Source organism: Bufo gargarizans, chromosome 4 (assembly GCF_014858855.1).
Source record: "Bufo gargarizans isolate SCDJY-AF-19 chromosome 4, ASM1485885v1, whole genome shotgun sequence".
NCBI classification, from domain to species: domain Eukaryota; kingdom Metazoa; phylum Chordata; class Amphibia; order Anura; family Bufonidae; genus Bufo; species Bufo gargarizans.
The window spans coordinates 520,124,389-520,138,669 of record NC_058083.1 but is presented as its reverse complement, the minus strand read 5'-3'; the positions used below and the strand labels follow the sequence as shown (position 1 = coordinate 520,138,669).

Sequence of the window (14,281 nt, the reverse complement as noted above, 5' to 3'; positions counted from 1 at the left end):
AATGCCGGATCCGGCATTCAGGCAAGTCTTCAGGTTTTTTCGCGGGAGATAAAACAGTAGCATGCTGCGATTTTATCTTTTGCCTGATCAGTCAAAACGACTGAACTGAAGACATCCTGATGCAAACTGAACTGATTTCTCTCCATTCAGAATGCATGGGGATAAAACTGATCAGTTCTTTTCCGGCATTGAGCCCTTTTGATGGAACTCTATGCCAGAAAAGAAAAACGCTTGTGTGAAAGTAGCCTAAGTACTTTCACACTTGCGTTGTTTGATTCTGGCAGGCAGTTCCGTTGCCTGAACTGACTGCCTGATCAGGCAAACTGTATGCAAACGGATGTCATTTTTTCAGACTGATCAGGATCCTGATCAGTCGGAAAAATGCCTGATCAGTCAGAAAAATGCATTGCAAAGCAACGGATCACTAAGGGCTCATGCACACGACAGTATTTTGCGTTCAGTATACTGTCCGTTTTTTTAGTTCAGTATGCGGTACATATAGTGAACCATTAATTTCAATGGTTCAGCAAAAGAAACTGGTGTGTCTCCGTGTGCATTCCGTTTCAGTATTTCCGTACCGTGAAAAGATAGAACATGTCCTATTCTTGCCCGCAAATCACGGTGCTTGGCTCTATTCAAGTCAATGGGTCTGCAAAAAAAACGGAACACATACGGAAATGCATCCGTATGTCTTCCATATCTGTTCCGTTTTTGCGGAACCATCTATTGAAAATGTTATGCCCGGCCCAATTTTTTCTATGTAATTACTGTATACTGTATATGGCGTATGGAAAAACGGAACGGGAAACCGGAAACAAAAAACGGAACAACGGATCCGTAAAAAACGGACCTCAAAACACTGAAAAAGCCATACGGTCGTGTGCAGGAGCCCTCAGTGAAAGGCATCATTACATTGAGCTAAGATCACCCTACAAGTCAATGGGGTGAGATTTAGGGTCCATTCACACGTCCGTAGTGCATTGCGGATCCACAATACACCCGACCGACACCCCCATAGAAATGCCTATCCTTGTCCGCAATTGCGGACAAGAATAGAACATGTTCTATTTTTTTAGCGTGCTCTCCGCATCCATTCCGTCCCCATAGATAATGAATGGGTCCGCAATTTGCGGAATGGATGCAGATCCATTATTACGGACGTGTGAATGGAGCCTTATCAACCCACATCCGCTAGACGACTGTAGTAAAATAATCGCAAACCGCGGGTTGTGGAAATATCTTTGGCACAAATAGTGTTTTGCCACTTTCCAAAAAGAGGGTGTGGGGTGGGGTGGCCTATTGACACCTGTGCTACCTACGAGCTGGCATGGATTGTACGTTAGGCGCACGGACTGCCGGAGGATGTGTTTTAAGGGATATTCTGATTATATGAAGTTATCCCCTATCCACAGCATAGGGGATAACTATTAGATGGGTGGGACCCCCACTGATTACGAGAATGGGGGCCCCAAACCCCATGGAGCTTCACCAAATGAATGGCGCCGGTGGTCAGAAATGTGTACGACCGCTCCATTCATTTCTATAGGGGTTCCGGAGATAGCCGACTCACTATCTCCAGAACGCCCATAAGCGATGAATGGTGCGGTCGCACGCATTTCCAACCACCGGCTCCATTCATTTCAGGGGGGGCTCCAATGGGATCCCTGAGCATAGGGGATAACTTGATAACCGAAATTCCCCGTTAATTTATGACGAGGCGGGCACCTTGTCATAAATGAAGCACATCCTCGCAGGGAAAATCAAGACCAGAGCAGAAAACACCAGTCCTGATAATTCTCCCCAGTGTTCCTGGTGACAGACCAGTAAGAAATGGGAGCTCATTAGCTACAACGTCCTGTGACACACGGTCACGTCAGGCGGGTGTCGCCTGCTGGGTGCAGTATCCGCCTGTACAGCATACATCCCTTCCAGTTTGATCCCAGTTCACACCAGTAGGGGATGTAGCTCAGTGGTAGAGCGCATGCTTTGCATGTATGAGGCCCCGGGTTCAATCCCCGGCATCTCCACTTCTTTTCATTTTTTATTTTTTTTTTGGTTTTTTTTATGCGTAAATTGTATTCAGTGAGTCAGTGGGAAAAATGGCTAAAAATGTAAGAAAATGAACATATCCTGAAAATTATAACATCCTAATCATGGAAAAGCTGCGTAACAGACGGAAGGTTACGGAAAGCTGTATCAGTACATGCATAGCTCTATCCAGGGCAATCCCGTTATGAATGGGGCCTGATGGGTGCTGGATTATCAGATATTCCGGATAATCGGATGCTCGTAGAAATGTACCGCATATCAACTGTCCAAGAAGCGTCTTTTCAATCAGAGGTGTTTTCTAGGGGTCCGTCCACATGGTCAGTTTTGCATGGAAAAAAAAAATAAAATAAAAATAAAAAGAAGAGAAGTCAGATCTGTCCTTTAGGCCTCATGCACACGACCGTTGTTTTGGTCCGCATCCGAGCCGCAGTTTTTGCAGTCCGCATCCGTTGCTCCGTTCCGCGGCCCCGCAAAAAAAAAATATAACATGTCCTATTCTTGTCCGTTTTGCAGACAAGAATAGGCATTTCTACAATGGGCCGCCCATTCCGTTCTGCAAATTGCGGAATGCACACGGGCGGCTTCCGTTTTTTGCGGACCGCAAAAAACGGAACGGTGGTGTGCATGAGGCCTTATACTTTCTCTCCTACTTTGAATTCACTCCTGATTTCGGCTTCCAGACGTCTTTTCACATATGCCAGATTAATAGAATTATGCTGTGTGTGTATATGGCCTGCTGCACACGACCGTTTTTTTTCCCCCGTTTTTTGCGTTCCGTATACGGAACCATTCATTTCAATGGCTCCGCAAAAAATACGGAATGTACTCTGTATGTATTCCGTTTTCGTATTTTCGTTCCGTTGAAAGATAGAACATGTCCTATTATTGCCCGCAAATCACGTTGCGTGGCTCCATTCAAGTCAATAGGTCCGCAAAAAAAAACAGAACACATACGGAATGTACTCCATATGTCTTCCGTAGCCGTTCCGTTTTTGCGAAACCATCTATTGAAAATGTTATGCGCAGCCCAATTTTTTCTATGTAATTACTGTATACTGTATATGCCATACGGAAAAACGGAACCACAACAGAAACAAAAATCGGAACAACGGATCCGTGAAAAACGGACCGCAAAACACTAAAAAAAAAGCCATACGGTCGTGTGCAGGAGGCCTATATGTATATAGAAGTGACTGTCCGCCATTGTGTTTGTGTCCAGGTTTATCATCCTTTGTCCGAAGATGCCACCTTACAGGACTGCAGAGATTATGTGAATTCTCTCCCCGACACCGACAACCCTGAAATCTTCGGCATGCACCCCAACGCTGAGAGAGCGTACCTGACGTCCCATGCTCACGCCTTCCTGGATACCATAGCGAGCATGCAGTCCAGAAGGAGCGCAGATCACGCCGCGCACAGGTCGGTAGTCACACCGGAGGCGGATGTGTTGCAGTAAACATGGCGGATACCTAATGATGTGCAATGTCCTGCAGAAGTGAATACAGTCAGGATCAGGTGGTGCAGGACGTGATCGCCAACATCCTTACTAAACTACCTGAGACGGTGGAAGGGAAAACGTCCCTGGAGCGCTCCGCGGCCGAAACACATGACCGGCGTACGCTCGCTAACCTGCTTACCGAACCTGCATGGGAAACGCTTGTGAAAAATGCTAAAGGTATCCGGTAGTCCTTGAGACCTAGACAAAACAGCAACGCAAAAATTAAAGTATGGGTCACGAAGGGTTAAAAATCGCTCATTTCGCAACTTGCTGCAGATTACCTGTATGTGACAATCCTCATTAGTCACAGTATGATGCTAGAAGATTAGGTAATGGCATATGCTGGGAGTAGTAGTGCTTCTAAAAAGGCAGACAAAAAAAAAAAAAAAAAAAACTGCATTTTTAAGTCCTGTAGTAATACTGACACCTAGTGGACCATCGAGGAACTGTGAGCTCAAAAAAAGTTTCTATTCCAGCCTTGGGTACGTTTCCTCTGTCACCACCTCAGCTACTAGGCGAACAGCAAGGTCTCCTTACAAGGCTCAATATACAGCATGGCTGCCGCCTGCCTGCATTGTAACACTTGATAAAACAAACCGCCATATAGTGGAGTATATCACAGCTGGTTTCTGTTTGCAGGTTATGACCCCCTGATCAATTCTGCGTTGCTGACGATCCTGCGCCAGGAGATCGACCGGTTTAATCACCTGCTGTCCGTCATGCACAGCTCCCTCCGTGCCGTGCAGCAGGCTATAAGGGGAGAGGTGATTCTGAATAGAGGGTTAGAGGACGTGTACGGCGCTCTGGCGAGCCTGAAGGTGCCCGCGCTATGGCAGGTTAGTGGCTGTAGGGCAGGCATGGCCAACCTGCGGCTCTCCAGCTGTTGTAAAACTACAACTCCCACTATGTCCTGCTGTAGGCTGATAGCTGTAGACCAGGGATACTCAACCTGCGGCCCTCCAGCTGTTGCAAAACTACAACTCCCAGCATGCCTGAACAGCCTACTGCTATCAGCAGGGCATGGTAGGAGTTGTAGTTTTACAACAGCTGGAGGGCCACAGGTTGAGCATCCCTGCTGTAGACTGTCCGGGCATGATGGGAACTGTAGTTTTGCAACAGCTGGAGAGCCTCAGGTTGGCCATCCCTGCTGTAGGGCAGTACAATGGGACACCGCTGTTTAATGGGGGCGCTCACAGGATTTTGTGACGCCCCCCTTCATGCTGTTACAGGAAACGTCTCATATATGACATACTGTGTATTTCAGCAATGCTCCTATGAATCTTGTAAGCTGCTGGGATCGTGGGTCGACGACCTTGTTCAGCGGCTGGAGTTTTTTGCATCGTGGTCCAGACGAGTGATCGCATGTGCACAGGAGAGGTGAGAGGACACAACTGCACAGCACTGAGCAATCAGTGGACGTCTGACGGCTAGAAACCCCCCAATCCCAGGAATAGGGAGACCCTGCCAGAGAAGGGAACATGTGTTCTTACTCACCCGCTGTTAACGGGTTTTCCAAGATTGTTTTGCAATCTGGCAGAAAGCAGGGAGGGGGCTGTGTAAAATAAAGAGGGGAAAAAAACCTTGTTAACTAATGCAGACCAACTAAACAGTGCGATCTCAGAGCCAGCAGCGGCCCGTATGGCCACGTGGTACTCAACCGCTGTGTGGTCGTTCCCATGCCTTTTTAAATCTCCTGGGTGGACCTGTAGTTGTGTGCTATTCATCATTCATGTAACCTCTGCAGGCACACAACTGTATGGACGGCATGTGACCACTGAGACCAGGGAATGGCTGCAGCAGTCACATGAATGACCTGTAACAGCAGCAGGCCCAATGGTGACTGTAGCAGCGGGACATCTAAAAAGGGGAGTTTCTTTTGTTCTTTATTTTACACAGTCCCCCGCTATGTGCCAAATTGAAAAAAAAAAAAAAAAAAACTAAAACTTAGAGGTTAACACCCTTTAAAGGGTTTTTTCCATGAAAAAAGCTGCACCAAGTTTTAGGCTGCGATCTTCAGGTTGCAACCTGTTCCTGGTTAAAGACTTTTCTCATGTGGATGTATCCATCCCAATAATACATGTTGGATCTGTGTGTCCAGGATGCTTCTGTCTTCACTAGCTGTCATGTATTAGCACAGCTTGATCCCTGGACTGATTTCCCAGTTACAGCTCATGAGGGATCTCCTCTCCCTTGTATTTGCAGACACATGCTGAGGATTGCATGATTCCCCCTCTTTCTGTGTAGACAGAATCACATAGCTATGAGTGCTCCGCTTTCTACCTGCTTCCCCTGCAAACTGTCTGTGTAAGCAGTCTTCCTTGGGTTCTTCTCCCCTCTCTGCACTCTGATCTGTCCTGTACAACATCCTCCTCATGCTATCTCCAACACTAAGATAAGAGAGGTGGGGGCACAGAGAGAACCACCAGAAACAGAAGAGATATATATATATATATCAGACAGCAGGAAAAGAGTTATAGCAACTTAAAAAACTTGCTTAATTTTGCAATTCAGAAGCAAATTACCAAATTAATTTAGTGCCATGGTCTTGTAAAATGTGTGGGAGATGCTACTGATCAGACCGCTCGTCATATCCATGTTTTGTCATAGAAATCTCCTCTCATATTTCTGTGTCACCTTTGCTGCAGTGGTGTGGCAGCGATGCATTATGTGAATACTCGTCTTATCCTGCAATGTTTTTGTAATCAGGTTTGGTGACCAGCTGGGCCTCCAGAAGAAGACATTTAGATATTCCAGACCTAATTCTTCCCAGAAAACTGAGGCGGTCACTACGACCCAGCTCAGAGAGGAACCAAGCAGCTTCTGGCTCCCGGCATTTTTCTTTCCACAAGGTGAGAACATATTAGAAATCTTAGGGTGGTGTGTGTGGCATTCTTGAGAGTAACGTGGGCTCCCCAACACACGTGGATAAAAGCAGCTTCAAGATTATTACATTTAAAACATTTGGACACACATGAATATCACTTATTTATTCAGTGGCCAGTCACCACTTAGTTTCATAACACAGAGGGTCCCATTATTATGACAACTTCCTACTTTTGACGTCGGTAGCTCATGAAGGAAGTCCTGTGTGCTGAGCTGGCTCGGTGGGTACATGTGGTGTGCTGAGCTGGCTCGGTGGGTACATGTGGTGTGCTGAGCTTGCTCGGTGGGTACATATGGTGTGCTGAGCTGGCTCGGTGGGTACATAAGGAGTGCTGAGCTGGCTCGGTGGGTACATATGGTGTGCTGAGCTGGCTCGGTGGGTACATATGGTGTGCTGAGCTGGCTCGGTGGGTACATATGGTGTGCTGAGCTGGCTCGGTGGGTACATATGGTGTGCTGAGCTGGCTCGGTGGGCACATATCCCTTGTTGTTATGGGTAAAAGTGGCGATTTATCAGAGTTGCAGGAAGGGATTATTATTGGCTTTCGGGCCCCAGGTGGCGGTATTTCTGAATCTGTGCAGTGTGAACTTTTCTCTGCTGCTGTGGTGAAAATTTATGGTGACCGTGGCCCCATTGTGAATAAGCAATGTGGAAACTGTGGAGCACCACGTGCCATTGATGTGAGAGGTGAATGTCGGCTATGAGAGTGGGTGAGGGCGGACCAACAGACTACAGTGGAGCATCTCACTGCCAAAATGACCCAGGGGGCACCAGACGTGTGTCTAAAACAGAAGTTCAGCAAGCGACCCCTACTGTGTATGGGGCTCCGAAGCAATGGGCAGTCAAAGCACCTCTGCTAACCAAGCTACATCAGCAGAAAAGGCTCGGTAGTATTGGCGTTGAACCTCCGCTGATTGGTAAAGGGTTGTCTTCTCTGAGTCACGTTTTCTGCTTCATGGAACGGATGGACGTTGGCGTCAGGTGAGACACATCAGAGAACAAACACCCTGCAGCCATTGCTGGAAGAACACAAGCCGGTGGGGGCAGCATTATGGTCTGGGGAAGTGTTTCGGGGCATTATCTGGGGCTACTCATCCATGTGGAAGGCACTCTCGAACAATTTGAATATGAATCCTCCTTGCAGATCAGGTACACCCCTACGTGCTGATTGTCTCCCCTGGGGCGGATGGGATTTTTGAGCAATGCGACATGTCACACGGTTAGACATGACTGACACTGGTTGGAAGAGCATAACCAGGACTTCCAAGTACTATCCTGGCCCCTAATTCCAAAGACTTGAACCCAATTAAGCATCTGTGGGACCACCTTGAGAGTCGTGTTTGCTCTATAGATCCCCCCACACCCCCTCCAGCAGCTGTGGGATGCACCTCAGTCAGCATGGCTCCAGATACCTGTGACAACCTACCAGGACCTTATTGGTCTGTACTGCACATGGCGGTTACTCTGGATATTAGCTGGTGGTCAAAATAATGGAGCTCAACTGCATCTTTATGAAGTTCCATTCTTTTCCATTGACAAGAGTAATGTTTGCTGCCTACTGCCACCACAAGGGGGAGCTCCGTGTACACAGGGTTTTCATGGTATGTGTAAATATTATCACCTTCTTACAGGCTTTCTGACAGCCGTTTTACAAAACTACGCGCGGATAAGAAGCGTCTCTGTGGACTCCCTCACCTTCAGACACCAAGTGCAACCTGTAACAAGTAACATATGGGGCCCGGACCAAAGCCTCAGTGATATGGCTTTTGATGTAAGTCTATCTGATCTATTTACTGCCATGGTATAAAATCTGCATCATACAATTCACATATATATATACACCTCTACTAGGATTCCTCTCCGCCTCAAGAAGGGATCCTGGTTTTTGGACTGTTCCTGGACAGTGCCCAGTGGAACCCCAATACACAGGTCTTGGAGGAATGTGAAGAGGAGGAAAGATTTTACCCACTGCCTCAAATCCACTTCATTCCATACATGGTGGGTGTCATGACTGTCAATTTACAAAAACAAAACTATGGTTAATTTAAAGTGAAAAGAGGAGAATCAGATAGTGCTCAGTGAGAACCATATGGAGGTTTTTGGTGACACGTCATTGTATTTTTTTTATTATTGTTTTACCTTTTAGTTGTATTGAGGGAGAACCACAAAAAAAACTAACTTCTTTTCAAATTGTAGCCCTAGCAAATTGACACCAACATAAATTTACCAGCCCCCATAAATAAAATAAAATCCACTTTCCTCTCCTGCTCCGGATGCCACTGCTTCTCTCCTCCAGTATTCTTCCTGCCACCGGCTGTGCTTAGTATTCACCCCATAAGACGCAGGGAAATTTTTCCACCACTTTTGGGGGGGGAATGCATCTTATGGGGCATAGGGCTGCACAATATGGGAATTTAGTGCGATTGCGATTAGGGCCATAAAAATTGTGATAACGATATGCGATATTTTAAGGGAATTGTGCTAGAGGTCTATTTGCTTGGATTTTCCCATATGAGCCGCTGACACGGCTGGGTATGGCATAGTCATAGGGGATGTGTGCTATGACACATAGGGCCATGAGGGGGGCCAGCATAAGACATATAGCATCTTATGCTGGTCCCCCTCATGGCCCTATGTGTCCTAAACTGCGCACATAACTGGATTTGTGTGTAAAGTATTTTACTAGTGTGTGAAACAATCTCCTATTGAAAACAGGGCCAGTCTCTGTACTCACTGACTATGAATGTGCGGCAGCGAGCTGGCCGGCCGGCGCGTGACTGACGTCACTTAGTAACGCTCCTGCTTCCTGAGGTGGGAGGAGCGTTACTAAGTGACGTCAGTCACGCGCCGGCCGGCCAGCTCGCTGCCGCACATTCATAGTCACAGTGAGTACAGAGACTGGCCCTGTTTTCAATAGGAGATTGTTTCACACACTAGTAAAATACTTTACACACAAAGCCAGTTATGTGCGCGGGGCCCCTTCATATATAATCGCGGCATTTTCGGGTCGGCCAAATCGCATTTGCCGATTATCGCGATTCGATTTATTTTGCGCTATATCGTGCAGCCCTAAGGGCAAAAAATACAGTAATAAAGGGGGTTCCCTGTTGGTTGTTTTGATATATCAAATGTATAATTTTGTGTGAACAGGGCAGCCGTGGCTATTTTTCACTCTTTATTTACCTGTGTCCTCTAAAAAGGTCATAAAATACCTCCGGGGGACTATAACTTTTTTTTTTTTTGCACTTTTCAACTGTAACTGGGGAATCCATAGGAGCCCAAGGAGAAAGAGCTTCCTGTGGTGACATCAGTCACTGGCAGAGCAGATCAGCTTGGAAACACAAGCTGTATATGAAACCCAGAAATATGTTCGTAGGTTACTGATGTATATCTAGCAATGTTATATAATACAGCTGAAAAACAAGATGCACCTGTTCATCCATATCCCCTGGTTGAACAGAAGGATGGAAAATGTTAAAGGAGGTTTCCAACCATTAAATGTCACATTCATTGCATGTACCACAAAAAAACTAGGCATATTTGGCATTTACATGCTGTTAAAAAAAAACACTGTAAAACCAGACACACAGTATGGTGGCACCTGGTGTCCAAAGTGTATAGCAACGTCTACATAACAAGTATTGCTTGTCGCACATGCCAAGTCACTCTCTGCAGTGATCCTGTTCATAGCTTTCCGCCCTGCATGTCAGGAGAGGAGCAGAGCCTCTGCAATAGCATGGGGAGTAAGAAGGGACTATACTGTCAGCTACCAGTGGAGGAAGGAGGCAGCAGCACCAAGAGGGACACATGGAAGCAGAAACTGATGGAAGTTTTATCTTTAGGCTACATGCACACGTTCAGGATTCATGTGCGGAGAATCCGCACTGAAATCCGCAGGTGTTCACAGGCAAATCCGTGCGGTCAATCCGCATTAATTGGTGCAGATTTGCATGCGGATTTCACTAAGTAAATTAAGAAAATCCGGTCAGGAAAAAAAAATTAATTGACATGTCGCGGATTTTAAAATCCACACCGCAGGTCAAAATCCGCATCGTGTGCATTGAGAATTTCAAATTCTCATAGAATACAATGTACATGACCTACGGTGCGGATTTTCCACGCGGAAAATCCGCACGCAATCCTGATCGTGTGCAGGGGGCCTTAATGTTTCTAGCATACACTTTAAACACTCTACTAACAACTTTCCGTGTCTTTTGGTATAACAACTCATCAGATAACCCATTTATAGATCGCTTATGTGAATAAAAAAAAAAAAATCTTAATGTGTCAGGCTCTCTTCCTGTGAAAAACTGATTGTTTTGCACACACGTTCAAATCAGTTTCGTCTGCAACTGCGCTCAATGCTTAAAGGGGTTCTGAAGTTTATTTAAACTGATGATCTATCCTCTGGATAGATCATCAGCATCTGTCCGACCCCCGCCGATTAGCAGTTTGAGAAGGCAGCAGCACTCGAGTAGCACCGCGGCCTTTTGTTTACCGCAAGCCGTGACATGACTAGTATCAACTGGCCTGGGCGCGGTTAAAGGGATTCTGTCACCAAGTGTTAGGCTATAGAGCTGTGGACATGCACGGCTAGATCGCCGCTAGCATGTCCGCAATATATCTGTCCTAAAGGGCTGTGTGCTTTTTTCTTTAAAAAAGGATTTTAGAGATATGTAAATTAGTCTTGTAAGGTGCCCAAGGGGCTGTACGAACCTTCCTGGTGCCCAGCACTGCCTATGTCCTCCGAATCTCCTCCTTTAGTCACCGATAGATTGCCGCGAGCTTGCGCATGTGCAGTGCCGGTATAGTGTTCCTTCCCTGTGCTGGCATCAGCCGCAGGGACGGAACTGCGCATCGCGAGATTACGGCAATCTATTGGTGACGAAAGGAGGAGATTCGGTGGACATAGGCGGTGCTGGGCTCCTTCACAGGCGGGCGTGGCTGGGCACGGCTGGGCACCAGGAAGGTTCGTACAGACCCTTGGACACATACAAGACTAATTTACATATCTCTAAAATCCTTTTTTAAAGAAAATAAAGGCACACAGCCCTATAGGACAGGTATATTGTGGACATGCTAGCGGCGATCTAGCCGTGCATGTCCGCAGCTCTATAGCCTAAAACTTGGTGACAGAATCCCTTTAAGCTCTGTTCACTTGAATGGAGCTTAGCCCCGCCCAGGCCAGTTGATACTAGTGACATCACTGGGCCAGAGGTAAACAGTGAGAAGGCAGCAGCACTCAGAGCGCCGCTGCCTTCTCAAACAGCTGATCGACTGGGGGGGGTCAGACCCCCGCCGATCAGATGCTGAGGATAGATAATCAGTTTAAACAAACTGCAGAACCCCTTTAAAGTTTTTTTTTTCTTCTGGATTGCATCCTTTTTATTTGTGCATAAAGAATAACACTCAACTCCCAGCAACCAGTGGAAAAACACATTGCACCCGGATGCCTTCCGTTTTTCACGCATTCCAATTCACTTCTATGGGGCCGCGTGAAAAAATACACAATATAGAACATGCTGCAATTTTTCCTGAAACCAAAGACGATCAGATAAAATTGATGCTCATGTGCACATAACTGGGTTATGAAATGTATGGATCAGGAATCAGTCCGGATGCTGTCTGTTCACAAAACGGAACGCATCCAGACAGAAAACTTGCTTGCATGAAATGAGCCTTAAACCTGCAGTTATCAGTTCTGTAAGAGAATATGACCGTTTCCCTTCCCAGCAGGTGGACACCGCAGCAGTAACCACAGCAGGAGAACACAGTCCGGTCTACGTGTACGAGTGCCCCCTGTACAGGACTCCGCAGCGCGCTGGAACTTTATCCTCCACTGGACATTCCACTAATTTCATAACAAGCGTGACTTTACCAAGTCTAGTCCGACCCAATCACTGGATCCGAAGGGGTGCCGCTCTGCTCTGCCAAATACCAGATTAACACCCCAGGCACAATGTATAAATAGACATGTTTAGTGCAGGGTCTGAAGGGGTGGAGCATGACACAGGGAGCCCAGCACCACACTCCGCCCCCTCAGATCCTTCATTTAGGTATGCATGTTGTAAAAACTTCTCCCTCTGACTTACCTTTGTTTTAACTACTACGATTTCTTTAGAAGAGTATTGTATTATTCACATATTTATCCCATATACTGTAAAGTAATACAGTAAAAGCAGATTTTACTGATAGGTGGTAAAGGACTTTTAATTTTATATAGAAAAGGGCAAATTTAATATATATTTTTATTAAGAAAAAAAAAAAGTGCAGAGTAATCCAAGACAACCATGGAATCTGACTTGACGCCCTGGGTGTCTACTCCACTTTTGTCTTGCACTGGCTTTAATCAATCCTTTCCCGTAAACCACAGGACTCATGTAATAAAATGTAATACCTAAAGGGGTTATCCAATTTCTCAAACAGCATGGCAGGCGGGGACAAGCGTCACCTGCGATTTACAGAATAAACTGAATGTCAGAGTTTTCAAGAACAAAACTAAACTGTTCAGGGAGAGACTCAGTGTTTCTTTGACCCTTTAAGTACTCCAAATATTTGCTAGTGACTCTCTAGGGCAGGAATCAGCAACCTTCAGCACTCCAGCTGCTATAAAAACTACAACTCCCAGAATGCACTTACTTGGCTGTTCTTGTAACTCCCATATGAGAATGAAGATTCTGGGAGTTGCCATTTCAGAACAGCCGGATTGCTGGAGGTTGCCGATCCCTGGTCTATGGTATACATGAGTAATGTGCGTGTCCCTTCAGGTTTCTGTAGTGTATGTAGGTATATACTTACATACTTGCACAGAGCTATATCTGGAGAGGGAATCCTAAAGGACAATGGGGGTGATACATGAGATGGACAGTACATAAGACGCAGCAACCACGGCTTATAAAACATTTTATTAGGAACATTTGTGAAAATTTTAATGCTTAGCAAATATAATAATTCACCAGTTTCTATAAAAAAACAAAAAAAAAAAAACTTTAACGGCAAACATCGCAAGGAAAATATAAAATGACTATTCTCAGCCTTTAAAAGGATTCCCAGTCTCATAAAACTTATTGAGGTTCTCATACACACATTTACCAGATAAGGTCAGTGGGGTCCAACTGCTGGGACTCCCACCAGGTGCTAAAACTAAGGGGGTTGCTGTGCGGTGTCTCTTCAGTTCCCATAGTCCACAGACTATAAAGCGTTGCCCGAGAATAGCTGAGCGAGGGGCACGACCCCTTAGTTTTAGTGACTAGAGGTTGGTCTACCACCAATATCAATATTTTATAAATGATGTTGGCGGCGTAAGCCCATAAACATTCTGTAACTTTCTAATAATCTTTTGCTTCAATTTTTCACCATTTTCAAGATCTCCGCTTGCTGGTTATCCCAATGAATGGGATAACCCTCGTTTACATCCAGAGGCTGAAAATCTGTCCAGATCCAATACTTCTTACAGGCGGGGGTTTGTTACAGAGCATCAGTGCACCTAAAATATATCAGGACAGGAGAGAGAACTGCATTGCTGATGTAGTCATCTCAGAGGATTGGATACAAGTGCAGCAAACGCCCCCATGTGGTAGGTAGTGGTCGGTTTACAGTGGCAGATGGTAAGTCACCTGTGACACAGGGGACACAGCCAGTGGTGTAAACACAGAGATGCAGACGATTAGAAAGTTGCAACACTCTTAATTATACAATTTACATAAAACTTATAAAAACATAAAATTAACTATTCACATATTACATCTCACATTTGTACACAGCCAGTGCAGGAAGCTCCTCGAGGTGCTGGTCCGGACACCGCGCTAATCGGGCAGAATACTTTATACCTGGTTGTCCCTTTAGAATAT

The 14,281-nt window shown here is 45.9% G+C and overlaps 1 protein-coding gene and 1 non-coding gene across 2 annotated transcripts in view; both read left to right on the top strand.

Annotated features, from left to right (window-relative positions):
• The window catches only part of DNAH14 (dynein axonemal heavy chain 14), a 176,164-nt gene extending 163,541 nt beyond the window's left edge, over positions 1 to 12,623 (top strand). The window contains 8 exon segments of the mRNA XM_044291995.1: positions 3,269 to 3,468; positions 3,543 to 3,724; positions 4,187 to 4,383; positions 4,812 to 4,924; positions 6,254 to 6,396; positions 8,063 to 8,202; positions 8,283 to 8,429; positions 12,165 to 12,623. Coding sequence (XP_044147930.1) covers positions 3,269 to 3,468; positions 3,543 to 3,724; positions 4,187 to 4,383; positions 4,812 to 4,924; positions 6,254 to 6,396; positions 8,063 to 8,202; positions 8,283 to 8,429; positions 12,165 to 12,377 — 1,335 coding nt within the window. The 3' untranslated portion in view covers positions 12,378 to 12,623.
• Positions 1,956 to 2,027, top strand: TRNAA-UGC. Its single transcript has one exon. It is a non-coding gene; the product is annotated as a tRNA-Ala (tRNA).
• Positions 12,624 to 14,281: the final 1,658 nt, after the last annotated feature.